At 53.8% G+C, this 27,090-nt stretch overlaps 1 protein-coding gene across 3 annotated transcripts in view; it reads left to right on the top strand.

The window, feature by feature from the left end:
• The window catches only part of TRAM2 (translocation associated membrane protein 2), a 78,366-nt gene extending 59,142 nt beyond the window's left edge, over positions 1-19,224 (top strand). For 2 of the 3 annotated variants that reach the window (XM_032864534.1, XM_032864535.1), the window contains 9 exons: positions 4,940-5,049; positions 5,557-5,673; positions 11,682-11,740; positions 12,885-12,969; positions 13,510-13,580; positions 16,103-16,207; positions 16,493-16,636; positions 17,537-17,700; positions 18,639-19,224. In XM_032864534.1, coding sequence (XP_032720425.1) covers positions 4,940-5,049; positions 5,557-5,673; positions 11,682-11,740; positions 12,885-12,969; positions 13,510-13,580; positions 16,103-16,207; positions 16,493-16,636; positions 17,537-17,700; positions 18,639-18,712 — 929 coding nt within the window. In that variant the 3' untranslated portion in view covers positions 18,713-19,224. Of the gene's footprint in view, positions 1-4,870; positions 5,050-5,556; positions 5,674-11,681; positions 11,741-12,884; positions 12,970-13,509; positions 13,581-16,102; positions 16,208-16,492; positions 16,637-17,536; positions 17,701-18,638 lie in introns of all 3 variants that reach the window. The other variant, XM_032864533.1, reaches the window with a different exon arrangement.
• Positions 19,225-27,090: the final 7,866 nt, after the last annotated feature.

Below are 27,090 nucleotides of genomic sequence, written 5' to 3' on the forward strand. Positions count from 1 at the left end.
ATGAGGTTCCAGAAGGAACTTGGGAACAGTTCCCTATGGTCGCTCTATCTCCCACCTCTATCCAGATGGGTCTTCTCGCCATGACCTGGCACCGTGCTGTTCTGCCTTCCGTGCATGCCTCTCTGACTCTCTAACTCTCCATGGGGCAGGAAGAGTGAGCTTTCTAAATATGGCACCAAAAGTCTCAGTAGCCTGTCAGAGCCTTTCAGACCTCGCTGGGACCTTAAGGGGACACAAAGGTCATGGCCCACCCACTTCTGCAGTCCCCCAGACCCCTGGTCCAGTCTCACTCCTCCATCACCTGCCTGGGGCCTCTGCCCTTGCCAGCTCTCTCCCCCACCCCCGAACAGCCTGGCTATGTCCCCTCCTTGAGTGAGTGACACTTCTCCCCGTTACCACCCCTTCAGCCTTCGGTCCACTTCAGAGCACTTATCTAACACCTGGCTGCTGGTGGTGGTTTTTTAATTTAAACATGCATAAGATAAAATTTACCATCGTCACCATTTCTAAGTGTTCTAAGTGTACAGTTCAGTAGTGTTAAATACATTCATGTTGTCTGGCCCATCTCCAGAATGCTGTTCTTGTCAAACTGCAACTTTGTAGCTAAACCAGCAACTCCCCATTCCCCTCCCCCTCTGGGCCCCCAGCCCCTCCGGCCCCCCACCCCAGCCTTCTGGTTCGTGTCTGTGAATCCGACTCCAGCCACCTGCAGGTTCATCTGCGGTGTAGCCCATGGCAGGATTTCCTTCCTTTTTAAGGCTGAATAATATTCTGTTGCATGTGTATACTGTATTTTGTGTGTCCGTTCATCCATCAGTAGACACGTGGGTCATTTCCACCTTTGGCTGCTGTGGAAAGTGCTTCCGCGAACATGGGGCACAAGGGCTGCTTTGAGACCGGCTCTCAGTTGTTCTGAGCATATACCCTGAGGCAGAATTGCAGGATCATACGGTAACCCTATTTTTAATTTTTTAAATGGAAATCTAGTTGACCTACAATGTTGTAGTAGTTTCAGGTGTACAGCATAGTGATTTGACAGTTCAGTACATGACACTGGGCTCACCACCCCGAGTGCTGTCACCCTCTGTCACCGTACAATGTTACTGACTCTATCCGCCATGCTGTTCTCTTTACCCCCGGGACTTAGTTTAGAACTGGTGGTGTGTACCCCTTGACTCCCTTCACTGACTTCACCCATTCCCCATCCCCACCCTCGGGCCAACACGTTTGTTCTCTGGATATAGGAGTCCAGTTCTGGTCAGTTATTTTTTACTTCCCACATAGACATGAAATCTTAAGGTTTTTTTTCTTTCTCTGACTTCATTTAGCATAATACCCCATAGATCCATCCATATTGTCCTAAGTGGCAAGATCTTCTTTCTTCTTTCTTCTTTCTTCTTTCTTCTTTCTTCTTCTTCTTCTTCTTTTTAACAGCTGAGTAATGTCCCTTTACATGTGTACCACATTCATTTATCTCATCAGCGGACACTTGGGCTGCTTCCATAATGTGACTGTTGTAGATAATGCTGCAGGGAACATAGGGGTGCACCTATCTTTGCAGATGAGGGTTTCATTTTCTTTGGGTCAATACCCATAGTAGAATTGCTGGATTGTATGGAATTTCTAGTTCTGGTTTTGGGGGGGGAACCTCCATACTGTTTTCCACAGTGGTTGGATCAGTTTCCATTCCCACTAACAGTGCACGAGGGTCTCTACTCTCCACGTCGTCACCAACACTTATTTCTTGTCTGATTCTAGCCATTCTGACAGATGGGAGGTGATCTCTCATTGTGGTTTTGTTTACATTTCCCTGATGATGAGTGACGTTGCGCAGCTTTTCAGGTGTCTGTTGGCCATCTGGATGTCTTCTTTGGAAACATGTCTGTTCAGGGCTTCTGCCCATTTTTAATCAGATTACTTGTGTGTTGACGTGTAGAAATTCTTTATATATTTTGCCTATTGATATGTCATTTGCAGATACCTTCTTCCATTCTGTAGATTGCCTTTTTGTTTTGTTGATGGTTTCCTTTGCTGTTCAGAAGCATTTTATTTTGGAGTAGGCCCAATAGTATATTTTTGGTTTTGTTTCCCTTATCTCAGGAGGCAGATCCCAAAAAAAGTTTCTAAGGCTGATGTCCAAAAGATTACTGCCTATGTGGTTTTTTGTTTAGGAGTTTTTATGGCTTCAGATCTTACGTTTAGGTCTTCCATCCATTTTGAGTTTACTATTTTTAATATTTTAGGAACTACCATAATGCTTTCCATAGTGACTCTCCCATTTTACATTCCCGCAATCTGCACAAAAGCTCCATTTATCTATGTCTTCACAAACACTTGTTATTTCCTGTTTTCTAAAAATTTATTTATTTATTTATTTTGTTGGTGGCTTAAAAAAAAGTAGCCATTTTAACGGATGGGAGATGGTATCATGGTTTTGATTTGCATTTCTTAATGATAGCGATGGCGGGCACTTTGTCACATACCTGCTGGCCATTTGTATGTCTTTTTTTAGATGTCTGTTTGATTCCTTTGCCCGTTTTTAACCTGGTGGTTTGGTTTTGTTGTTGTTGCTGCTGCCATTGGCGTTTTAGCCTCTGGTTTTTTCATGTGAAGATTTGATGTGCACCCACTGAGTCCTGGGGGGCAGAGCCGGCCTCACCGACTTCATGGTCTTCTGCCTGCACGCAGAGTGGAGCCGCGCACATGGGTTATACTTGGTGCAGAAAGACACATGTCAGTCTCAACAGCAAAGGGACAAGAGAATATATTAATTCACACACTCATTCTTGTTCCAAGAAGGGTCAAAGCTTAGGGTCACATCTCTTCGGAACCCCGGTATTTGGGGGTAAAGAGCGGCACATGGCCCTGAAGAGGCCTTAAAGAGGATAATGCAACGTCCTGATGGGTCTTTTCTCACTACCCTGGGATCGTGCTTGTCTGGCTGAGTATAAATCCCGTTTTGCCTAGTAACACTAGTCTTGATGAAACTTCGTATGTGTTTATTTTATGGTTTCAAAACAGGCTCCCATCGAGTTTGTGTCCTTGGGTCCTTCCTTCTGAAGGAGGCAGGGCAAGTGTCCTTCCAGCTGCAAAGCCTTCTCCTCCGGCCCTGGGCCTGACCCTCCCCGCCCCCCAGCCCTCAGGACCTGGGTGGGCCCAGCCCTGCATGCTGCCCCTTCTCTCACTGGTGGCCCTCTCCCCGCTTTCTCTCTCTCTCCCTCCTTTAATGCAGGCCTCCATGGTTCCTGATGTGGATCATGGCGGCAGCTCCCTGACCAGTGTCTTCACCTCCAGGCACGACGCTGTTCACTGGGGCCAGAGTCCACTTCCCCAGACCCAGGGTTCATCATTTGCATGTTGAATGAATTTCATTGTGTCCGTGTCACCTTCAGGTTCAAGGCCACCCCCTTTCACAGGGCACCCAGGCATTCACCGCAGCCTCATCCCCTGCATCCCCTACGGATGCCCCCATCCTCTGCCTAGATTCTCCCCCCAACCTGACTACCCGCACCCACCCCCAGGTTCCGACATGGTCCTGTTGCGCCCCGACCTACTCCCCGCCACCCCCACCCCAGCTGATATTGGGCCCTGGCCTGGCGTGGCTCACTGGGGTGCTCTGTGTATCTCTTGGACTACGTGCCTGTCCGTGGGGGTCATTGTGCATTTGCTTGTCCATCGCCTCCCCGGTCCGTGTGCCCTGAAGCTGGGCCAGTGTCCCTGATCTCCACACTTTTACAGTTAGCCCTGCGCCCCTCAGAGGGTAGGTCCTTGTGGAAAGGAGGCAGGAGAGAAAACAGGCAAGTGGGTCTGCCTTCAGGGTTGCCGTGCTCGCTACCCTCCCACCCCTTGGCACCGTGGACCTCCATTCTCTCATGTCCAGGGATGCAGGGGGCGTGGTGTGGCTCCCAGAGTGACCCTGTCACCTCTGCTCCATTCTGTGGCCACCCTGAGCCTCCCTGAGCTGTGTCTGCATTCTGGTGAATGATGACTCATGGGTGTGTGACTCAGTGTGAACGCTGCACAGCTGGAAAGGCAGCCAGTGTGTCTGCTTGGCCAAGTTCTGGGGTGGTTTATGGAGCAGCAGAGATCCAGGTCCAGGTTCACGGGCCCTGGCCATCCTAGCTTGCCGACTGGAAGGAGGGTAGAAATCCTCCCCTGTCCGTGGAGAACGAGGCTGCCGCCGCAGGACTTTGTAAGGCTTCTATGTCTGGGGTTCTGATGAGTGTATTGCTGTGCGGTGATACCATTAGCGCATGCTTGCCATGGGTGTCGACACTGATCCGCATCTCACATACAAATTATTCCACTTAATGCTCACACCAGCCAACAATAACAAAAATAGTAACAAATACATATAGCACTTACTGTGTGCTGGATAAGAGTTCTGAGCCGTTTGCAGCAAAGTCCTCTGATTCTCAGGGAGACCCTACAGTATGGGAACTGCTGTCACCCTCATTTTACAAATGAGGAAACTGAGGCCCAGAAAGACCACCTAGAGAAGTGTCCCAACATCTTGTAGGAAATGACAGCTGTGATATAAACTCGGGCTTCCGAGTCCACACTCCTAACCCCACTCCATGCTTCCGTGATGAAGGCTGCAGTCCCATCTTACAGGGAAAGAAATTGCGGCTCAGAGAGGTTGGTTGCTTCTGCCTAGTCACACAGCCAGGGCCTGATTGAGATCGCTTGTCTCCCACCCTGCCTCTGAACCACTGGGCTCTCCTTGCCCAGAGGCAGGGGAGGTAGTCCTCATGGTGTTCCTCAGCCCTCCCCATGGCGGCATCCCAGGGGCCACGTCCAGAGGTTGGGTAGGATTCTAGGGAGGAAACTTTCTGCGTCTAAGGGTACAGCATGGCACATTGTGCTTCAGAGGTCTCCAGTTCGGGGTCCCACAGCACTTCTTCAGCACAGGGTGCTGATGTGGCCTTTACCTCCACAGACAGTGAGACTGTGCACTACCACTATGGGCCCAAGGACCTGGTCACCATCTTGTTCTACATCTTCATCACCATCATCCTGCACGCCGTGGTTCAGGAGTATATTCTAGATGTGAGTGACGCGTGTGGGCCCTAATGTCAGAAGCTGGGGAGATGCCGTGTGTGGAGAGGCCTCACCCCGGAGGAGACTGCAGCTCCTGGCCCCTCTGTCTCCTAATTCGCACGCCCTGATTGGTCCTGTTGCCTGGACGTCCCTCCCCACACACTGTGGGTCCCATCCCCGTTCACAGCCTCCTTTGTGTGTGGGACGGTAGCACTTACGACGGGAGGGCATCACGCACCTGAAATGGCAGGATGGCACCCTCATGGGTCTGTCCTATAGCCTGACTGGGGGATGTTTTCTTCACATCTGGGCTGAAGACCTCCATCTTGCCACTTTCTCAAAATACGTGCCTTGAACTTGAGTGCTCCATGCACACAGCAGGTTTACACGTATGAGCCCGGGTCACGCCCAGCTCCTGACTGCTGCCCTTTCATGGGTGGGAAATGGGAAGTCAAAGCCTGCCTTTTAGCCATCCACCTGCATACATTAACATGCAGGCTTCTCTTTATTCCTTAGAAAATCAGCAAACGGCTTCACCTCTCCAAGGTCAAACACAGCAAGTTCAACGAATCTGGGCAGCTGGTCATCTTTCATCTCAGCTCAGTGGTATGGTGCTTCTATGTGGTGGTGACGGTGAGTGGCCCTGGGGACTGGGGCCTAGGCTGATGGTGGCTCATCTCTTCTTGGATTCTCGGATTGCTAATCAGATCACTGTGCGGGGCTGAGCGGGGGGTGGGCGGGAGGCAGGAGCACTTTGTAAAAACTTGGAGCAGTGTCTTGGAACTGAAGCTATTTTTGCATCCTCCTGGTACGAGAGGGGCCAAGTGGTGTAGCCGCTCTTCCATAAAGGTAGAGAGAGCCCTCTTGTCCGAAAACAAGCACGTGTTTTCGTTATTATGGGATGGTGCGAGAATGACACTGTGCACTTCCATAGCACCGCGTCATTTGGGCCCTCCCACCAGTGCTGTCCAGTGAGAGGAGCCTTGTGTTCACTCTGGTTCCCGTGTTAATGAATTGAAGACCTTCAGGATCGAATTTTGCCGTTTCCCCGTGGTTTGGAAGCGGCAAGGACCAGACTTGGACTTAGGAATCTGGTTCCAGGTCCAGCACACTTTCCATTTTCCTGCACTGGCCCCCCCCCGAAGGCAAGGCCAGCCTCCCCCCATCCACACATCAAAACCTGTGCCCTTCCCACAAATGCCTGGACCACCAGACAACTCATCTACTTCTCCTTTCTACACAATAGGACTCTTCTTTCAAGCAGCCTTTGATACGGCAGATTTCCTTCGTGGCAAGGAATGTGCACAGCCCTTTGGGGTTCACCGTAACAAGACCTGGCCTGTGGTGCATGACCGAGCAGCACCCCCCGCCACACACACACACACTTGGAGCAGCTCCTGTTTGGAACTTGGTCTCTTTCCCAAGAGCTAGATTTATCCTATGAGAAATGCAGACCTGGGGCTTGGAAAATTCAGCAACCCTGTGATCTTTTAGAAGTTCCCTTCCCTATCTTCCACTGAACTCTCACCCGCTTCCTCTTCCTTCAGTGACCACGATGAGCTTTCATCGTAACATCCTAAGAACTCCGCATCCAGAGCCGAACGCTGAATTCCTAGTCTGAAAGCGGGAGTCAGCATGCCCTTTTGTATCTTGCTTGTGTTTCTGTTATCATCTAATCATGGAACAATCTTCCTAGCCAGAACATTAGGAGTTTTAAATGCCAGGACCGAAAGCTTCTGTGCCCCAAGAGGGAATGCCCTGTTGAATGGTCCCCGGGGGAAGACCTACAGTATGGCCTGTGTGTGGAGTACCCCCTGCGTTGCACAGTGCACGTCCTGGCCCCCTCGGGTCTGGGTAACAGAGGAAGCATTGCCTCATCTCTGGGTCACTTTTCCCCAAGTAGACAGCTTCCTCACCCCCAGACATTCTGCCCAAGCTGGGAAGAATTCAGACCAGGTTTTAGAGGCCAAAAACCATGTTACTTAACACCCCTTCCAGAATGTTCACTGCTCAACTGCTCTGTCTTTTCTTATCTCAGGCCTTCAAGGGCTTGAAAACGATGAGCTCTGTAGTCTGGGAGCATGCAGCAGTTTATATGGTAGAGCTCGTGATAGGCTTTTATCATGGGGAAAGCCAAGTCCCCACTCACCATCTTCCATAGGAAGTGGAGACCCAGGGGACGCTGGAAAGCTCCAATGACCCCAGCTCCTAACAGCACTGGGGGGCCCCTGGTCCGCAGCTAATTCCATCTGTACTGTCCAGTGGGGAGTGAGGCTGCTTGAGGAAGAAGAGAGAGGATAGTTTTGTAAGAGGAGTGAGACATAGCTAGTGTTCTTTAAATGTTCTTGCTTAGTGAGGATGAAGTTTTTTTTGATCCTTTCTTTCCCCACCCACATTCTGTTCATCAGCAGGTCCTCCCCTCCGCTTCCACCCATGAGCATGTCAGGTTTCCATTGCGCCCGCTTTCTGCCCAGGCCCGAGGTCCACAGGGGAGATTTGCGCCCCTGGGGACACTGGCAGGATGCTGCTGGCAGCGGTGGCTGGAAGCCTGGGACGCCACTGAATGTCCTGCCATGCACAGGCCAGCCCCCACGACTGAGAATTGTCCGGCCTCAGGTGTCAAGGGTGCCGAGGCTGGGAATCCTGGTTTGCAGTCCGAGCCACCATCCTCTCTTGCCTGGCCCACTGACTGTTGCCCTTCTAGAAGGGGGCTGTTTCTGCACCAGTAGACTGCCACCCAAATCCGTTTTCTGCTCAGTCGACAGGTCTTTTTGGAACACACATGCAATCCCACACCCTGTGTCAGAGCCGCTGTCCCACTTGCAGCAAAATCGTTTTCTTCCTGAGTCTGTGATCTGGGTCCCCCTCTTCTTACCTCTGCTCTCCCACCTCTGCTGGCCCTCTGGCTCTGCGTGGGTGGGTCCTCTGCCCAAATGCTCCATGCCCAGAGGCCATGGCCAACTCCCTCCCAACTAAGTTTCCACCTCAGAGTCCCCTCCTGCGGAACCCTGCCTCCCAGTGTGTGCTGTGTACACCCCAGCCAGTGCTGGGGTATTTTTCTCGTTCATGTGTGTGCTCTGCTGTCCGTCTGTCTGTCCCCCGAGCCCTGAAGCTGCTTGTGACCAGTCTGTGCCCACCACAGTGTCTCGAGTGCAGAGCCTGGCAGGTACTGAGTGCTCAAAGCCGTGCTTGTGAGGGGGGAGTAAACTGCAGGCACGGCTTCTTGCTCTGGCCCTGATGGTTTGTCAGATCATGAGTCACTTTTTATAAACTTGTAGATGATCCTTTATTTAAAAAGATGAGCAATACATAAAGGTTTTGGTTTTTGTTTTTTTTGTTTTTTTTTTTTTTTTAGAAAAAGTGAACATTTGCCCCAGAACCTTCCCCCTAAAATAACTGGGTTTTGGGGGGTGTTTGATCTAGACATTTCTGTCTGCATTTATACCAGCAGAGTGATGAGAGCCTGGCTGGACCAACCAATAATGTGGGAGAAGGTCAGCCTCCTTCCTTTTCGTTTACCTTTGAGCTGCTGACTCCTGATTATTAGAAGACAAAACAAGACACCCACGTTCTCCTCAGGGAAGCCGGTGAGGGGGCAGGCGTCTGGTCTCCCTGCCCAACTTCCTTGGGAGGTCTCCCTTCGTATCTTAAAACCTGAAGGCTGGTGCCCCATGAGAGCCTGGTAGAGGGAAGGCCCTTCCCTCTGGACTGGTTCCTATTACAGGGCTGGCCCCTTAGAGCAGAACTCGAGTACATGATTGTTCTTGAAGGACGAGTGATGTTGGTATGTCTGAGTCTAGGTAGCAGCCGGCTGTGTTATGACTGAGTTCTGCTGTTTTTGTGGTTCTCTTTGTCCTTTCACCAAAAAGGAAGGCTGCAGGGGCAAAGGGAGAGATTGTTCCAGTTTGCTTGTACCTCCCTTAGCTCCTAGGGTAAGGAGAGAACGAAGGACTTCAGGAGCTCCCCCAGCCTCCCAGCCCGTGCCTGTCAGGGACCAGGGTTGGGGCAGGGTTGCCACCCACATTCAGCCCCCTGGGATCTCAGGTCCTCAGCCTGGCCTCCGGAGCTCAGGGAACACCCCAGCCCCTGGCCGCCCTCAGGCAGCTGCCTGGCCTGAGGTCTGGAAAAGGCTGTTCTCAGAGCTGTGAGTCATTTTCCTCTGACTCCTCCGCCCTCCTCCCTGCACTCCCTCCCTGCACTCCCTGCGGACTAGACATTCACAAACAGGCAGCATTTTTCTGGGGAGTTTCTTTGCTTGTTGGCTTCAAACTTCTGGCCTCTTTGTCTCCTAAGAAAAGGGGCCAAGCGGAGGAGGGTTCCTGTTTAAAATCACTAGGTCATCTGGGCTTTAGGTTTCTCTGAGGGCTGCTTCTCTTGGCCAGTCTTTTTGGGCAGAAGTGTCCCTCCCACCTCAGTCCCAGATGGACCATTTTCCTCCTTAAATAAGTACATCGCTGCTTCCTCTAAGAAGGGATATTCTCACCAGAGCTTTCCCTGGAATGAAGTAGAGAGTGGAAGACCATATACGTTGCTGTGTACTGGGTCCCCCTGAGCAGCGAAGAGGGCAGGCAGAGCCTGAGAGCAGAACTGTAGGAGAGCCCTCCTGTTACCCTCCAGAGGCCCCAGAGCCTTCCTTCTCTTCCTTAGTGTGTATGTGACCAAGGGAGAAAGGCAGGGGTAAGGAGAAAGGACTGGAAATGAAGCCATGAGAGGCTGGGGCAAGACCTTTTCCTTCAGCTCGGAGTTATCATGCCCACACTGGTCCATGGACCTGACTGGACCTATCAGTTTGGTCATGGTGCTAATGGGACCCCAGGTTGTGGTATGGGGGCTGGGGACCACATCCAAAACATCCAAGGCCATTTAGTGACTTGAGGGTGGCTGGGCCAGCCCTCCCTTGGAAATCCAGCTGAGGATCACTGGGCAGGAAGTTGAGTGTTGTCCCCAACCCCTGTAGGCTTCTTCTTTCTCCAGAGCCCTGCTAACACCCCTGACCTGAGTCCCAGTGTGACATTTGAGTCTGTCTCCTCCTCAAAGCCACCAGCTCAGTGGCTGACATACTGAGGAAGCTGTCTGGAGGTTCTTGTACCTCAGTTGAGGTTGGTGGCCCAGCTTAGATTTCACCGACACTGCTGAAAAAGCATCTCCTTTTGGGAGCTACTTCCTGTCTTTCCCTTCACTTCCCTGTTTCTGAAATGGGGTTGTACTGCCCTTTCTCTGAGGGACAAATAAGAGCCTTGTTCTTCGCTCAGAAGAGAAACATTGCCTAAAGCATTCATTATTGATTCATTCATTCAACCAACAGGTTTTTATTGAATTCTTGTAATGTCAGCTGACTCTCGTCACAGTGGAGTGGCTCCTCTTGTGTTTTGTAATTTTGGATTACAAACTCATCTTCGGCAAGGTTTTGTGCGTGAGAATCCTATATATCCTTGGATGAGAGTATGCCCCAGTGGTATCACTGGCCCACAGTATTAATAATATTAATTCCTAAGCTTGGTAGTTCTTGGACCGTACAAGGAGTATGAGTTTGAACTCCAAACCCATGTGAAAGTGAACCCGAGGTTACAGATTTTCAAGGGATAATATATTGTGCTTTTCATCCTGAGCCCAGGATGAGCAGAAATCTTTATCTCTCTTTATTGGTTGTCAGACCATACTCCACCCTTTCCCTGGTCTAACCCAAGCTTCTGCAAACTCTAGTCTAACCATCTTTTGCAGCCCTTCAAGGGTCCTGATGTTATATAAGGCTCTTAGATTCCACCTCTGGAGGCCCATTTTTGTTCCCATGTGGGCACGAACACCCTGACCCCAAGATTAGTAACTTCTGAGCTGTTCCAGCCTCACCCCACTGCTCTGGCTTTTAGCCTCCTGTCCCTTTGGAATCCCTTTCTGGGAAAACCCTCTGCATGTAAGAGAGTAATTGTTAGCTTGCATCCAGCATTTCTAGATGTTTCATGATGGGAGGGCTTTAAGGTTACCTCCCTTACTCTATAATAGGCCCTGGGCTAGGTGCTGGAGGTATAGAGAAGGGTGTGATGAGGCCCTGGCACAAAGGAACTTGTGGAGTGATGGAGACCTCTCGTGACAATGACAAAGTGTGGTAGGTCTCACACTTACGAGGCCTGTGGGGTCCCGCATTCTTTTTATTCATAGTGATGCGAAAGGCCAATGTAGGCTTTTCGTTTTTCTAGTGGATGGTGATTCTACAGTCCACTTGCTTATTCATTCTACAAGCATTTCCTGAGTGCCTTCATGCGAGGCATCATGCTAGACACATAAACATAAGCTATGACATTTATTTCTAATAATAACTCTGCAAGGGTATTTTTATCCTCATTTTCAGATGAGCCAACTAAAGGTAGGGAGACTAACAGTGCCGGGCCCACATGCAGACAGTCTTTAGACCCCAGAGTAGGGCTCTTCGTACGGTATCATGGCTCTTTCACAATAAGGAAGCCGGCTGAGGGCCGGGTGTGTCCCGTGCAGAGAGATCCTTCATTTTCGTGTTTCCTGTCCCTTCCTCTTTCTGGCAGCTGGGGATGGGGTGCGCCCTTGACCTCTTCCCCTGGCCCTGCCCAGTGCCCCAGCGGTTCTCCTCTCCCCCCTCTCTAAAGGCCGTCTCTCCTTGCCCACTGCAGGAAGGATATTTAACAAACCCGAGAAGCCTCTGGGAAGACTACCCGCACGTGTACCTCCCGTGAGTATTCCCATGACTGCGTCTCCAAGGAGAAGCAAGCTGGTCCCTGGCTTCCTCATCCCAGCCTGTGGCCAGAAAACCGCGGGCCAGCTGGCACGAGGAGCCGCTCACGCCCCGAGCCTCTTCGGGCGCCTTGTTGCAGACGGCAGTCCTGTCTGCGAGCTGCTTCCTCCTAGTGCGCTTGACTGGAGACTCCCAAAATAACTTGTCCTGCACTAGCCCCATCACAGAGGTGACGTCTTCACTCCGCCTGCTGTCCCGGAATGTCAGAGGCTGGTGGCTTAGAAATTATACAACAGAGACATGTTGCTCACAGTTCCAGAGCCCGAAAAGCCCACGATCAGGGTGCCGGCAGATTTGGGGTCTGGGGAAGGTCTGCTTCTGGGTTCATAGTGGGCTGTCTTCTGCTTGTGTCCTCACATGGCAAAGCCCAGGAGCTATCTGGGTTCTCTTTAACAAAGGCCCAGATCCCATGAAAGAGGTCCCCGCCCTCATGACTCAGGTCACCTCCCCAAGGCCCCACCTCCAGATAGCATCACACAGAGAGTCGGATTTCAACCTGTGAATTCTGAGGGATACACACATTCAGTCCGCAGCAGGCAACCACACTGTCAGAGCACGATCACGGAAGCAGGGCGTCTCTGTAAAGTTCTCTGGCCCCATACCTTCTCGATGACCTGCACCCCCTCACAGTGCACCTTCCTCCCACCATTATGAGGCTGGTGCTCCTCACGAGGCAGCCCCCCTTCCTCGCCTGCTCTGTGCTGCTGAGACACCAGGAGGGTCTGCCTCCTGCAGGAGACCCTCTGTGCCTTTCCTGAGACCCTTCCAGCAGAACAGGGGGCTTACAGCAGAGACGCCACCTTTGCCACTTACCTCAGCTCATCCTTCAGTATACCGGTGGCCCATCTTCACTGTCCGTGCTCAGCCTTCCCTTCTCCGAGCCAGGGGACCCTCCTCTCTTCTCTCTTCCCCATGTTTGGTTCCCTCCGTGGGCTGCGTCCCTGGAGTGCTCTGGTCTGTGGAGCAGGGTCCCTGGGCTTGGGGCATGCCTCTGGCTCCTGGACCAGCTCCTCCCACAGTCCTGCCCTCCCTCCTCCTTCTGTGCTTGGCCCTTCCGGGTGACGCGTTCCCTTGTCTCCAGCTTCCAGGTGAAGTTCTTCTACCTGTGTCAGCTGGCTTACTGGCTGCACGCACTTCCGGAGCTGTACTTCCAGAAGGTACGGAAGGTGAGTACTCCCCATCTGGGAAGCCCCATGTCCTCCACACCCCAGCTTCCCAGTGGGTAAGCTGCAGCACCTTCCTCTAGAAGCCCAGAGCTGGGGGTAAGAGGGCAGGGCTGTGTTGGCGGGTTGAAGAGGATGCTGAGCCAGCGAAGTCTCCATCAGGCTCTCCCTGAGAGCAGGCCTCCAGCGGGTCTCCTGCCTCCCACGCTAGACATGTGGCTTTGGGGGAGGTCTGCCTCTTGTCTTCCGGATGGTGGATCAGAGGTTTTTGTCTCTCTCGGTTTTTTTTTTTTTAATAGCCTCCCTCTGAATTACTTCCAAAAGCCCTGTTCCCCCAGTCCCTGTCTCTTCTTTCTCAACCCAGTCCCGCCTCATGGACTGGAAGCTGGTGCCTAGCAGCGTGGGGCACGGGCCTCTGGCGTGATCTGGGACCGGCTGGAGCAGAGCACCCAGGGCCACCATCGTCCCTCTGCACCTCCCCTCCGTTCCTGCATCTTCTGTTAGGGAAGGAGCATGCTTACTGCTGGTTTCTCTTGTTTGCAGGAGGAAATCCCCCGCCAGCTCCAGTACATTTGTCTGTACCTGGTCCACATAGCCGGAGCATACCTCTTAAAGTGAGTGAGACCCCAGGGCTGGTCACATTGCCATGCCCTTTTACTTCCGAGCAGCTCTCCACACAGGCATTCAGTGAGGAGGCCTTTATTAGACACCTTCTGTTTGCCAGGCACCGTGCCAGACCTGGGAACACGAAGGGGGTGATCACTTTATCTTGAGTGGTTCATGCTTAGCCCAGCGGGAGATACAGACCCAGGTCAGGAAAGCTCAGTGTGACCAGCATGGGGCTATGGTACATGGCCTCTGCCGTGGGAACCCAGAAAAATGACTGACTCCTCCCGACCCAGAGCAGCAGAGGCTTCAAGGGATGTTGGCACTTGAACCATGGCTTTGAAGTCGGAGGAGCTGCCATAGCGTTTGGCCTTGAGCGTCTCTTACAAAAAGAATCCTGTCAAGAGTAGGATGTGTCACTGCTAACTTGGAATTTTCTTGAGCTTTATCTGTGCAGCATAGGACAACACCCTGTACTTTCTCTGGACTGACATTTTGAGGGTTCGCGATGGATAACTTTTCGCTAGGCTCCCCGGAGGCCCCTGCGCCCCTCATCTCCCAGGCCCTCTCGGCTGGCATCCTACGAGAGTGACTGCCCAGGGGTGGTGGAGTCAGGAGGAAGGCAGCTCTTGGCTGTGGTCTCTTATCTCTGACGGCTGATACGGCATCAACCCCTGGCTGGGTCTTTGGGGAGCAAAGGCTGTCTCTGCCCTTGTGTGGCAGAGACCCGGGTGAGAATGTGCGGGGAGGACAAGGTAGAGAGTGTCCTGCTGTGGGGTCCCTGTTGTACCATCGAGGTTCATCCCAAAGACGGAAGATGCTCTAGAGTCTGTATTTCTCACACCTGGCATGTCCCAGAGAAGGAGACGGACATGTATCTGACCCCGTTCGGGCAGGGTTCTGTGATTCTTGTTTTGGAATCAGAATAGAACCGAGAGGGCAGGGAGCAGCAGATCCTCCAAAATGAGGCCCATTCCATTCCCCAGTGATGCTGGCACAGCTGCCTCTCTGCCCACGTGAGGACCATAATTTTCCTTCTCCATCCTTGTTCTGGTTCTCAGGAGTGTGGGGGAAAGGAGAGACCCTTGACTACAGGATTGCCCCAGAAAGACACACCGTTGAAATGGCGACTGCTGCAGGGCCTTGTTTTGGTGAAGAGCTTGACTTTTAGAAGCCTTCACTCACTCAGCACATACCTGAGCTCCTCCCTCAGGCCAGGCTGCCTGAGAAGCTGCTGTCACATCTGGGTGAGGGCAGACCAAGGCCTTGCTCTCCTGAGGTGTCCATTCTAGCAGGTGGCGATATCAGCTCAGGGTATGATCTCAGGGTCATAAGATTGAGCCCCGCACATTGGACTCTGTGCTCAGTGTGGAGCCTGTTTGGGATTCTCTCTTCCTCCGCCCCTACTCCATTCCTCTCGAAAAAGGAAGGAAGGAAAGAAAGAAGAAAGCAAACAGAGTTTCGTGTGTTGCTAAGTGTGATGAAAAGAATAATGAAGCTGGGGACTGAGAGAGAGCGACTTGCCTCCTGGCACCTTTGTTGTGGGGCAGGAAGGTGACTGAGGAGGTGACTCAGGTTGAGGCAGGAATGACAAGACTTGGGCACATGAAGATCTGGGGGGACAGCGGTGCAGGCAGAGAAACCACAGGCACAGAGGCCCTGAGATGGGAGTGGGTGGAAAGCCCGCTGTGGCTGGAGTGCAGAAAATGAGATTTGAGATGAGGTCATGGGCAAGATCACGTTGGACTCTCCAGGTCATGTGAAGACATGGGCTGGTTTTCACGTCATTCCCCAAGCATCCTCAGGAACCCATGACCCTCCCCGTCCATCTGGCCCTGGCTTGGTCTCATTGGGTGGAAGCGGCAGGATCCCTAGTTAGCACTGCTCTCCCATCATCTTGCCAGCTTTCCGAAGCCCGGCGTGTTCAGCACGATCTGCAGTTTCACTTTGCAGCCCCTCTGCATTTCTTTGAACTGCCATTGACCCTCTGTAGCAAACTGCCTAAGAAGGTCCGTAGCGACCCTGTGCCTGGAATTGAGCAGACGGGAGTCTGAGTGGGTGGTGCCAGTGTTTTCAGAGGTTGGTTCAACTCACACGTACTTTTGTGTTATGTTGAGTTTCGCTTCTCCGTGTACTTCTTAGCCGCGAAGACTTGGATGACGAGACACCAGACGGTGGGAATCCTATGTATTTCTACCCGCAAAGCTCGGCCCCTTGTTCTGAGCACCTTTTGTGTGCTTGGCCCAGGCCAGGCGAAGCATGCAAAGGGACAGGTGCTGTGAGAGCGGAAGCCAGGTTCACTGTGGGAGCGGGGAGGGGCGCTGGACCCAGACAGGCCAGCCAGATGGCCGGGGGATTCAGTCTTCTCTTAAAGGCACGGGTGCAGAACTGAGTCCCCTAGGCGGAGGCCCCCCCCCCCCCCACTGGCCAGGGAGAGGAGGTGTGGCGCGCGGAGCCTGGGGTGCGGGGCCCTAGCCTTGGCTCTCCATGGCACCCGGGGTGGACTGGGACGCTTGTCCTTTCCTCCCAGCCTGAGCCGCCTGGGCCTCATCTTGCTGCTGCTGCAGTATTGCACCGAGTTCCTCTTCCACATGGCTCGACTCTTCTACTTCGCGGACGAGAACAACGAGAAGCTGTAGGTGGCATGGGGCCGGCTGGCTGGTTCGGAGGGGCTGTGGGCAGGGGCCGCCTGTGAGGCCCGGCTGTGGGAGGCTCCTGCGCGTGGTGTGAACTGTCCCTTCCCTGCAGGTGGTGTCCGGAGGCTGGTGTTCACAGCCTCTTGTTCTAGCTCTCTCCTCCCTCAGACACCCCACGGCTGCCCTTGCACGCTCTTCCCATGTGGGGTTGCTTCCGGAGAAGTGGGTGACAATTCCCTCATGGGCCCTAAAGGCTAACATCCCTTTTCTGCCTCCACGAGCAGGTTTAATGCCTGGGCTGCTGTATTTGGGGTCACCCGCCTCTTCATCCTCACACTCGCTGTGCTGGCCATTGGCTTTGGACTTGCTCGCATGGAAAACCAGGCCTTTGACCCAGAGAAAGGGAACTTCAACACCTTACTTTGCAGGTGAGTTGGGAAAAAGTCCAAGGAGGGAAATCAAGGCTCCCTAAGCCCTGCCAGGAGCCCCCTGAACTTGGCACAACTTTGGAAGGTTGGGGGCAACAGATCTCTGAGTCTCCCACACATTAATGTTTCGAGGGAGCTCTCTAGACAGCAGGCCTGAGAGGAGAAGAACCCCAGCCTTCTGCTTCCGCAAGACCGTCTTCACAGCCAGCCTGGCCTGCTGGGACTGCAGTCAGGATCCCCAAGCAGGACTCCCCTCATCCTTGTCCAGGGCTTTGTGGGGGCACAGGACTTGCATCGTGCCCCCACGAAGGAGTTGTTAAACCGATGAAGGGGTTGTTAAAATCCCTTGGCTGGTTGTTAAAACTGCACTTGGACTCTGTACGGTGGTGTTCTTGGCAAGTTGGCCAGTGGCCTTCCATAGTGGCAGGAAGGCAGGGAGGAAGCGATTTTGCTTCCGCGTGACCGTAGGGCGCAGGAGGGGGTATGATTTGTCCGGTGTTGCTCAGCTTTCAAGTGGCATGCGAGATGAGAAGCCAGTCTCCTAGAATTATTTTGCTATATCCTAATTCAGTTCATTTGAGTTCTTTCACTACATCTGTGGAGCTGAAAGGAGTCCCATTCTGTGCCGTGGGTCAGAAAAGGCCATGGGGGCCATGTGACTAGGGAGCCGGACAAATGTCTGTCACCTCCTCTTTCCCAGTCTCCCTTCCCCCTGTCCCTCTGTCAGCACCCGTGCAGTGTGCTAGAGGGGAGGCCAGCGTGGACACACGCTCTCCTGGGGGCTGGCGCTGAGGGTGCCCCTGGGGGGCTGCGGGGCTCCTGACCTACCGTGTCTCCCTGTCTGCACCCCCACCCCCGCCGGGGCCTGCACCCCTGAGCCGGCCCTCACTCCCCCCACAGGCTGTGCGTGCTGCTGCTGGTGTGCGCCGCCCAGGCCTGGCTCATGTGGCGGTTCATCCACTCCCAGCTGCGGCACTGGCGGGAGTACTGGAACGAGCAGAGCGCCAAGCGGAGAGGCCCAGCTGCCCCCAGACTGCCAACCAGGCTCATCAAGAGGGAATCTGGTGAGTGCCAGGCCCCTGGGCTGGGAGCAGCGAAGTCTGTCTGGGATGCGCAGGGAGGAGCCGGGGCCCTCAGGCTCTCCCCCGACCAGTCCCGCCACTCCTCCAGCCTCCCTGGGGCCCTGGCTCCTGGGCTCCTGGGCTCCTGCCGGGGCCTGACTGGCACGTGGCTGGGCAAGGGCCAGGGACGCGTTGTGGGTGAGGCTGGCCCTGACGAGGCAGGGAGTTCTCCTGGCCATGGTGGGGCGGGGCAGCAGCTGGGTGGGGAGCTCTGGAGGCAAGCGTGTCCTCGAAGTGGCTTCTGAACGCCGGCCAAGGTCTGCCGCCTACTGCCTGAGCGGCCCTGTCCTCACCTGCCCTCCGGCTCCACATTGCACCATGTGCCTGCCTCCCAGGCTGCTGGCTCCTCTCCATCTTCAGGAGTGACTCTGGGGACATGATGCTTGGTGGACGGCAGGGGTGGGACGCCCTCTTCTCTTGTGGCCCCAACCACATTCCAGTAACCGTTTGCCCCGGGTCCCAGGCCATGGCCAGCCCTGCCCTTTCTGTCCAGCCTGGGGGCCTGTCTGCACCAGGCTCTGTTCTCTGACTCACCTGCCTCTCTCCAGGTGTGGCCTGCTAGGCAGGGGCCCCCATGCGTTTGGAGCAGACACGTGCACGGCTGGGTGTGCTGAGTCCGGCCAGGGTGGGAGGGGATGTGGGGCAGGAGGCTGCAGCTGCATGGACTCGGAGCAGGCACAGGGAGGGGTTTTCGACAACAATAAAAAGATGGCAGAGTTTTTTCTGCCAGAGGAGCATTGGGCCTCTGAGTAATGTCTGTCCCTGCAGCCTCTGCTGCCTCCTCCCCATTACCCCTCCCTGGGAGGGCATCCCCCCAGCCTGTGTGCGCTGCACCAGTCCCACAGAAACACCATGTTTGTCTGTCTCCCTTCACGTCCTAGGTTACCATGAAAACGGAGTAGTGAAGGCAGAGAATGGCACCTCCCCACGGACTAAGAAACTCAAGTCTCCTTGAGGCCAAAGTGCTGGAACAGGGATCCTCTCATGGGGGCCCAGCAGGGAGGTGGGGAGTCCTGCCCCCGCCACTGCCTTCCCCCTTCTGCTTCTGATGCTGCCTCCCCAGCAGCGGGAACCTGTCTCCAAACGGGGCTTTTCCTCCTTTTTATTTCTTGGCTTTCTCTTCTTAGTCTTCCATAAACCATTCTCCATAAAACCAAAACTCTTCTTCTTCCTCTCCCTCAAGCCACCTCATGTCCTCACCTCTGTGCTGTGTTGGGTTTTCTAGAAGCCCAGGCTCTCACGGTTCTCTCTTGGCTTGCCTCCTCTTTCTCTTCCTTCATGGCTGCTTTCTTTGACTTTTCACCATATTGTGCAATTTTTCTGTGTCTGATTTTTACAACGAGAGGGAGCTCAAATTGCAGTTGTGGCCATCCGACACCCAGCATCAGTGTCCAGGACCTGTCAGAGTCAGAAGCCTGGTGCCCAGGAGACTCCGCCCAGAGCCGCTAACAGGCCCGGGGTTGGGGGGGGGCGGGGAGTATTCGGACAAGGAGAGGAGAGACCAGCCTTCTTGGATCATCATCTCCAGGTGCTGATTAACTGAGATGTATGATTCCAGTTCTGCACGTACCATCTGGAGGCCCGGCTGCACCCCTGCTACTTGGAAATGCAAAGGCGTTTGGCTGTGGGCATGGCGACCCAGCCCAGAAAGGTGGTGGTAACTGTGTGGCTGGTCCTGGACACAGGCCAGCCGGCCCTCGCTCTGCCAGGGAGGTGCTGAAGGAGGACAAGTCTCCCCACGCGCTGGAGCAAGAACAAAGCGCTTCTGGAAGGGTAAAGGTGGCGGAGGTGCTGGAGTGGTCACCCTTGGCCTGCCTTCGGCCACAGCCCCAGCTGCTTTTTCAACTGTTCACCAGCATTCAAAACCCAGCCCAACCCAGTTAGTTACCAGAGCGGCCTGGCAGATGCCAGTCCCGAAGCCCAGAGCCATGCAGCCGGGGGAAAGGCTGACCTCGCTGCCTGACTTCGTCTCTCCCACTGCAGGAACACCAAGCCCTGCATTGGCCCCTGGTGCCACGAGGAGGCTTGCCTAGCCGGTTACCCTCTGGCTCATCTGTGGAGTGTCTGTGGGCTGGTCACTGTCATCCTGTGGTGTTTGAGTGCGCCTGTAACATTTTAGACTGTATGAAAGCAGGACTGACTCTGAATGATCTGCAGGGCAGATGAGCAGACATCTGTGCCAGTGGGAGGCGCTTTTCTCCCTCCCTCCTTCCTTCCCTCTGCTCCACCTAAAGACAAGGTCTCCCTGGGGGGGACTTCCAGAAGGGGTTAGGCTTAGTCCTGATTAAGAACTCTTGAATTCTGTGCTGAGGTGCAGGGAGCAGGTTCTGATGGGCATAGAAATGTGTCATTTGAGGTGCCGGTCCTCTTTCTGACCTCACAGTGGAAGCCTGACCTTGGGTTACTACCCTGAAGTCGGTGGGGGGGGGGGGGGCTTCATCAGGGCAGCTCCCCTTCTCCATGGGAAGAAGATACATTTAATTTTCCAGTGACTGGGGAATTTGTACCCGAACATGGCTGTAGAGCCTCCTCTCTCTGTCCAGTCTAAGGCTGTAGAAATGGGAAGAACTGCCCTTGGCCTCTGATCACCCTTAGGAAGCGGGACAGCCTTTTTGGAGATCTGTATCTCTCCCATTCTTCTCTGACACTTCTCTGGACTGCAGAGCAGAACAGTGCTAGGAGGGTGGCTTGGTATCACCCCAGCAAACCTGAGCCAGGACCCCTCAGTCGTTTGGCCAAATACCCCTGCCCCGGCTGCGGTTTTGTTCACAATCCCCACCTTTCCTGGTGAGGGAAGGGCGTCCACCCAGCAGCTCCAAAGCTGTCCCATGAGGCTCCCCGCCCATCCTGGTTCTCTCCTGGCCATGTCCCGGGCCACATGCTGGTCCCTACAAGGGGCCGCTCCCTCAGGTGAGCACTGGTGAAAATTCGGCAGCTTCGCTGTGGGCCGCCAGCTCAGAGTAGGGCAAGCAGCTCGAGGCCTGCTGTCAGCCTCCCTTCTCATGGCCGTAGGTCTGAGTGTCTGTTGCCGCGGGCTGCGTGGCTCCGTGTTCCCTGAGTGCCCTGCAAGCTTCTGGCGCTGGGGTGGGTGTGATTCAGAGGTGGTACTGCCAGCCCAGGGGCGGGGGCCAACGTAGGCTCTGTTGCTTGAAGGATAGGGTGTGTGCAGGGATGAAGGTTAATAGAAGGATTGTTTTTTCTGCCGTGTCAACACCCGAAACCATGAGTAAGGCTAGCGTGTCCCCAGCCAGGCCTCAGGAACGCTTGTGGGGTGGGGAGGAGAATAATTGTAGGGATCTCTTGTCACCCCCCTGGCATCCCAGCCATGTTTATCTCCACACGGAGCCCCGGCTTTGGCAGGCTGGCTCAAAGCAGAACGCCAGGAGCCAAAATAACCCCACTTCGTCCTGTGAGCTTGGTGTGCTGCCTTGTCCTGATGTGGCCACTTTGCTGTCATCTTCAGTCTTAAATGCTCTCTCCAGTTCCCAAAGTGTCAAGCTGTCTGTGAGGGCCCTGCCGCCCAGCAACGAGTGTGAGTGCCGGCTCAGCAGGAGCTGGGGACAGATGCTCATCTACCTCAGCAGCAGCCACTGCTCTCTAAATGTCCCTGACTGCCACTGGTGCAGGGCAGGGGAGGGAGGGCGAGCAGGTGGCCATGGTGGGGCAGAGTGGCTGTGGTGGTGGGGAGGACCCAGGGCTGCTGAGGTCCAGTGGTGGGAGAGTTATTTTTACCATCAGGCTCTGATAGCTGCACTATTAATAAGTTACATGTGTCCTTTTTAAAGGTAGGGGAAGGTTCAAGAGCAAAGGGGGAGCAGGGAGAGCCAGGAGGGGAGCTGCTGCTCCCCTTTCTAGTCCGTTCCAACCGTGTGTGTGTGTGTCTGGGTCACCAGACCTACATTGTTGCCCAGAACCTTTCGTGCTTCTGTCCCAAGGCAGCACTTACATTTCAGAAACCAAACTAGACTTCGTGCTCTGGCCCCCTTTGCAGCTGCGGCTCTTGACTGGAATCCTCAGACCCTAGAAACCCCTGAAGCCTGGCTTCGGTGTTCTTCCGGCAAAGCCTGCGTCTGGGTTTTCCTTTAGGGACCTTCTTCCTCCACACCCTTTCACTTTCTTTCTGAATGGTGAAGAAGAGATAGAGGCAGAGCATATACCCCTCCCGAGATTCCACAAGAGAAAATTCTATTCCCTGGATGCCTTTTTAGATTTGCAGTGGCTTGCCAGGCCCCATGCAGCTCGGGAACTTCCTTCACAGGTTTCAGCCTTCCTAGTCTGTTTTTCCTCTCCTGCTGAGGACTGTGGAGACCCAAGTGAACAGACTTCGTTCCCGAATGTCGTTGCCGCTCTCTGTTCTCTGATGGAGGCAGGACAGCAGAGTGGTCGGTCTTTCCTCCTGCTTCCTCCCCTTCCCACGGCCCTGCTCCTCAGAAGGCACTCTGGGCACGACCTGGGAACTGGGTCATTGTCAGATCGTGTGAAACTTCAGTGGAACCCCTCTCCGGCCCCGGCTAACCCTCTCGCTTTACTCTGCTCCCCCCGGGGACAGTTTAATGGCTGCCCCTCATCCTCTGCATCCCCTGCGGCCCCCTCTCTCTTGTTCTGGAGGTCTCAGAAAAGCATTGGGATGTCTGTGTTCTGTGCTGACCCTGTGCTCGGCGACCCCTGAGAGTGCTTGTCCTAAGTGGACACCCCTTCTCTTTGTATAAGAAGTGCCTTACTTGCCGTGTGGCCTTCCAGCCTCCGCACGTGCTGTGTGGCCAGGCCTCTGGGGCAGGCTGTCATGTGCAGTTGAGGACACTGGACCCTGGTACATTCCATGTGAAAGGGACACAGATTGTGAGAGTTTGGCTTTATTCGTCTCTGTTCCCTCCCACCCCCCGACCATGGTGTTGGGGTCTGTGGTATATTCTAGGTTTTGTTTCTGGTTTCTCCCTTGTGTTGGCTTTCTAGCCCACAGGGGTGGCTGCAGAAGCCTTGAGGACCCAGCCGCAGGCACCTGCGTCTTCTATTGTGGAGGGAAGCCCAGGGACCTCCAGGGGCACAAGGCCCCCCACGGCAGACCCTGCCCTGCTAGTCCTACCCGCCCCCCACACCCCCAGTTAAAAAGAGAAGTAGCCTGGCTATAACCTCTTCCAATCTGTTCTGCCTCCCATTCATCCCACAGTTGATCTGATCAAGGTGTTTACTTTTACTTCCCAGTGGCAAGTGTGTGCTCACAGACCCCAGGCTGACAGGGGGTCTGGTTTGGCTGTTGCAGAGTTTCTTTGTGCTCCTAACTCAGTGTTAGCCATGTTAGCAGCCGCAGCTGCCTGCCTGCCCTCTCCTTGCTCCTCCGGGTTGTGCAATAACTCTCCCAGCCGGTGGTCTTTCCACAGGCCCTGCTGTCCCTAAGCGCCCTGCAGCTGGGAAGGGAAGGGACCCGCGGGAGGGTGGTCGTCCTCCCCTACAGAAGAAACGTGTGCGCTCCTCTCCCTTTATTGCTGCCATCCTCTTCATCCTGGGTGGGTTTCTGTGGCACTCTCCTAGAGCATTGTAGCATCACCTTAGAAGTCCATAGATTTTTTTTTTTAATCTGTTGAAAAGGAAGAAATAAAAACCATCCTCATGATGGGGCATTAAAGAAGTCAGCATCTGGGAATAAGATCTCTTGGGACACCGGAGATGTCCCCGTTACTGTCTAAGAGCTTTCCAGAGCTGCTCGTTCGTGTGCAGAGGAAGGAGGCGGTTCTGAGGAGCAGCCATGCGTGGCCTGGCCACTGACAGGAGCCGGCGGGGACGGTAAGCTCCACGTGTCCTTGGGTGCGGCCTCGAGTGTTCGGTGAGGAGACCCTACACCTCACTCTTCAGTTCTCTTGTTCAGTAAACACCTGAAGGGCGAGCTGCGGCTGCCGGTGCCGTGAGCAACTCCTAATGCAAATGTGGACAAGTTGTCTTCTGGTTTGTCTACTTTAGCCTGTTCATGTTATGGACCAAATTTCAACGAGGAACTCAAGGAAAATTTGTACCTGCCGTATTTATGCTTTCATGTAAAAGGTTTTTTTGGGGGGGCGGGCGGGAGGGGGGAATCTTTTTACTTTCAGTGAACTTTTTTCAAAAGCCTTTTCCACGGTTTCTGTCTGGTTTTAAAACAAATTACAGTTTTGTATGGATTTTTTTAATGTACATTTTGAAACAAATGATCAACAAATATTTTTGAAATAACTGAATAAAAGACATAGAATTATCAGTCTAATTGTCTCTGGTCACATTCCTTATATTTTTAATCTGGATGCTTATGTTTTCATTTGAAAAATAATTTTATGTCCCATTTTAGTCTCATTTACAAAATTTTTCGCTCTATTAGTCCTTCCTTGTATAGCTTTTTGAAGCTGTATTTGTTCCTTTTGGTCCTAGGAAGGAGGGAATTGGAATGAAGGATGGAGAAAGTTCTCTTGAGTGTTGGGTCATTCTAGGCATTTTTTTTTTTTTAAGATTTCTATTTATTTGACAGAGATCATTCGTAGGCAGAGAGAGAGGTGGGGAAGGAGTCTCCCTGCTGAGCAGAGAGCCCGATGCGGGGCTCAATCCTAGGACCCTGGTATCATGACCTGAGCCGAAGGCAGAGGCTTTAACCCACTGAGCCACCCAGGCGCCAACATTCTAGGCATTTTTTGAGTCTGTAACCATAAAGTAGAAAAGCGGAAAGGAGTTTTCTTGACACAGGGTCTGCCGACAAGCTCCAGGAGGAAGCACTGCGAGCTTGCTGCGTGACGAAGTCACAGGCTGAGGTGTGCGTGTGAACTCTTGGTGCTGAAAGTATTCATCCCAACTGTGGGCCGTGGGGATTGCTGGGGCCTGTTCTGTGACCTGCTCTTGGTGGCAGCAGTCTCTGTTTTCCAGAATGTTCTTCAGAGAGTGCAGGGGAGGAGTGCAGCTACAGGAAGCAGTTAGCCATGGACCCCCTCGGGGCATGAGGCTTGCATAGGAAGTGTTCACCTGAGGTGAAGCTGAGGGACCCATGGAGGGCAAGTTCTGCTGCAGACCTGGGTCCAGTCCAGAGGACACTAGTTAACCTTTCTGGGCTTGTTGGCTCATCTGTGTTCTACAATTTTGGGGGTTGTGTGCTTGCTGATTGTTTTTTCAGGGAGTGGTGGTGGGGAGACTTAGGGATGGTCAGTGCTGAGTTCATGGTACAGATAGAGCACTGGGGGTTTTTTTGTTTTGTTTTCTGTACTGAGCACGTGTACTGTGGCTCTTCAGTGCCAGCAGGATATTAAAGAGTCACTCACCGAAGTGGCCCTTGGTTCCCGGGAGACATTTAGAGAGGCCTTGTCCACCTGTTGGTCCCAAATGCCCTCAAAGCTTATAGGTACGGGTTTGATACACCCTGATGAGCTGGTATTTTCCAGGGTCCTGGGTGGTGTAGACAGTAGTGGCTAACTCAGCCCATCTTCACCCACAGGGCAGATTTTCCTAGCCCCGAATCCATAAGCCATCCCAAGCCATCCTGTCGCCATCGTTCAGTTAGAGTGGACAGCCACAGCTCTCAGTGGCCTCTGTGGCAGACGCGAGGAGCGAGGCGACTTGTCCCTCCCGGTGGCCGCTACACTGCTTGCTGCAGGCTAACGCTCTGCTCTTTGGTCACCTCAGCCAGGATCCCACCGCGTGCAGGGGCGACTAGCCTCCATGGCCTCGGGGGGCTGCGGTGCCGCTTGGAATCCAGGAGAATGATGCTTGTGTGGCTCTACCTTCAGCTGTCTTATCTAAGCTCATGGGGCTGAGCAGGGAGGTGGGGACCCCAGAAGTGACCTGCTGGCTCTGGTCTTCTGGGGAGTGGCTTCTGGACCTGGTGATGGAGCTTCCCCGCTCGGGTAAACATGGGGAGGAAAGGAGCCGGAGCTGAAGGCCTGTAGGTGAGCAGGGCAGGCTGTCCTCGGCCCAGCTCGAGGCCCCGGATGTTCACAGGTGCACACGTACAGGGGACCAAGAGAAGAACTGTCCCAACAAGGCGAGAAGGGTGAGGAGCACTGGGACCTCAAAAGGTGAGTAAGCGACATTTTCCTAATGTCTCCCTTCCAGCTAAGGACCGAAGTCAGCAAGTACCTCTGTCCGCTGCAGTTGGTGCAGATCCAGGAAAGACTGAGGATGCAAAGTTTTGCGAACTTCCCTCTCCCAGGGGTTGTGGAGAAGTCCCTGGAGTGCGGTAGGTCCACAAGCTAAGTGTGGGAGATGCCCCGAGTCGCCTGGAGCTCAGAGCAGGAGAGTTAGTACTGCATTCTAACCTCCAGGGAGCCTCCAGCAAAGGGACCAGCTGGAACTGCACAGCCCAGAGAGCAGTCTAGTGGACACACTGGCAAGAGTGGAGGCCCTGGGAGGGGAAGCCCGAGGGGACCCCCCCATGCGGAGGGCCTCTGGAGAGGAGGAAGAGGAACATGGAGAGAACGTGCTGTTAGAACCAGGCATGCTGGAGATGGGGAGATGGAGACATCAGAGGGTGCACAGCGACCTTTCTTGGGGGGGGGGGTCCTACGATCACACAAAAACTGCCCTGGGCATGGGGGGAGGGGAGAGCCAGTCTTTCAGTGCACAGGACACACAGAAGGCCCTGACCCAGATGGGGACTTCACAAGCCACAGAAATAAAACTTTGCCCTTTCCCTCTGGTGTCTACTCCCTCCCCTTCCCGGACACTACACAGGCCAGAAACAGCAGTGTGGCTGAATGGGGGCAAAGACAGCGAAACCAGAAAGAAGGGGAAACCCACTGTACGTGTCGTAAGGCTCAATCTCAATCTCTCTCTCGCTCGCTCTCTCTCTCACATACACATACACACACACACACACACACACGCGCGCGCGCGCACACACACACAGGCTTCTAGGCTTGGGCAGGCAGGATAGAGCTTAGTAGTTTTACTTTAGACTGAAATGGATTTCTGAATATTTAGAAATTAGGCTTTCAATAGTTAAAGTGACTGGGGGTAACAACTTTAAAAACGGGTTCTTCTGCAGATAAGGGCCTGGAGCAGGAAAGTAGGAGTCAACGTGTATGGTCTTATAGCCTTTTGAATAAGCTAGTTGGATGTGGCTTGGCTCATCAGTGCAGGAAGAAGGAGCAGTTCTGAGAGGGCAGGTGTCCTGGATCCTGTAGGGACAGCTCCCCCTCCTCTACATCCCTGCCCGAGGAAGGGGGCAGAATCTGGGCTGGCACCTGGAAAGAGGTGGGGGTAGCTTCAGCTGGGGAGCAGCCCCAGTTCTAAAAGCTGAGGCAGAGCTCATCAGAGGACCAGTACCTACTTTTCCTCCCATCTCAAAGCCAGGCTCTCGAAAAGCAGCATTTTTCAATATATTTT

Source organism: Lontra canadensis, unplaced genomic scaffold, assembly GCF_010015895.1.
Source record: "Lontra canadensis isolate GAN:19392208 unplaced genomic scaffold, GSC_riverotter_1.0 scaffold27, whole genome shotgun sequence".
In the NCBI taxonomy this organism is placed as follows: domain Eukaryota; kingdom Metazoa; phylum Chordata; class Mammalia; order Carnivora; family Mustelidae; genus Lontra; species Lontra canadensis.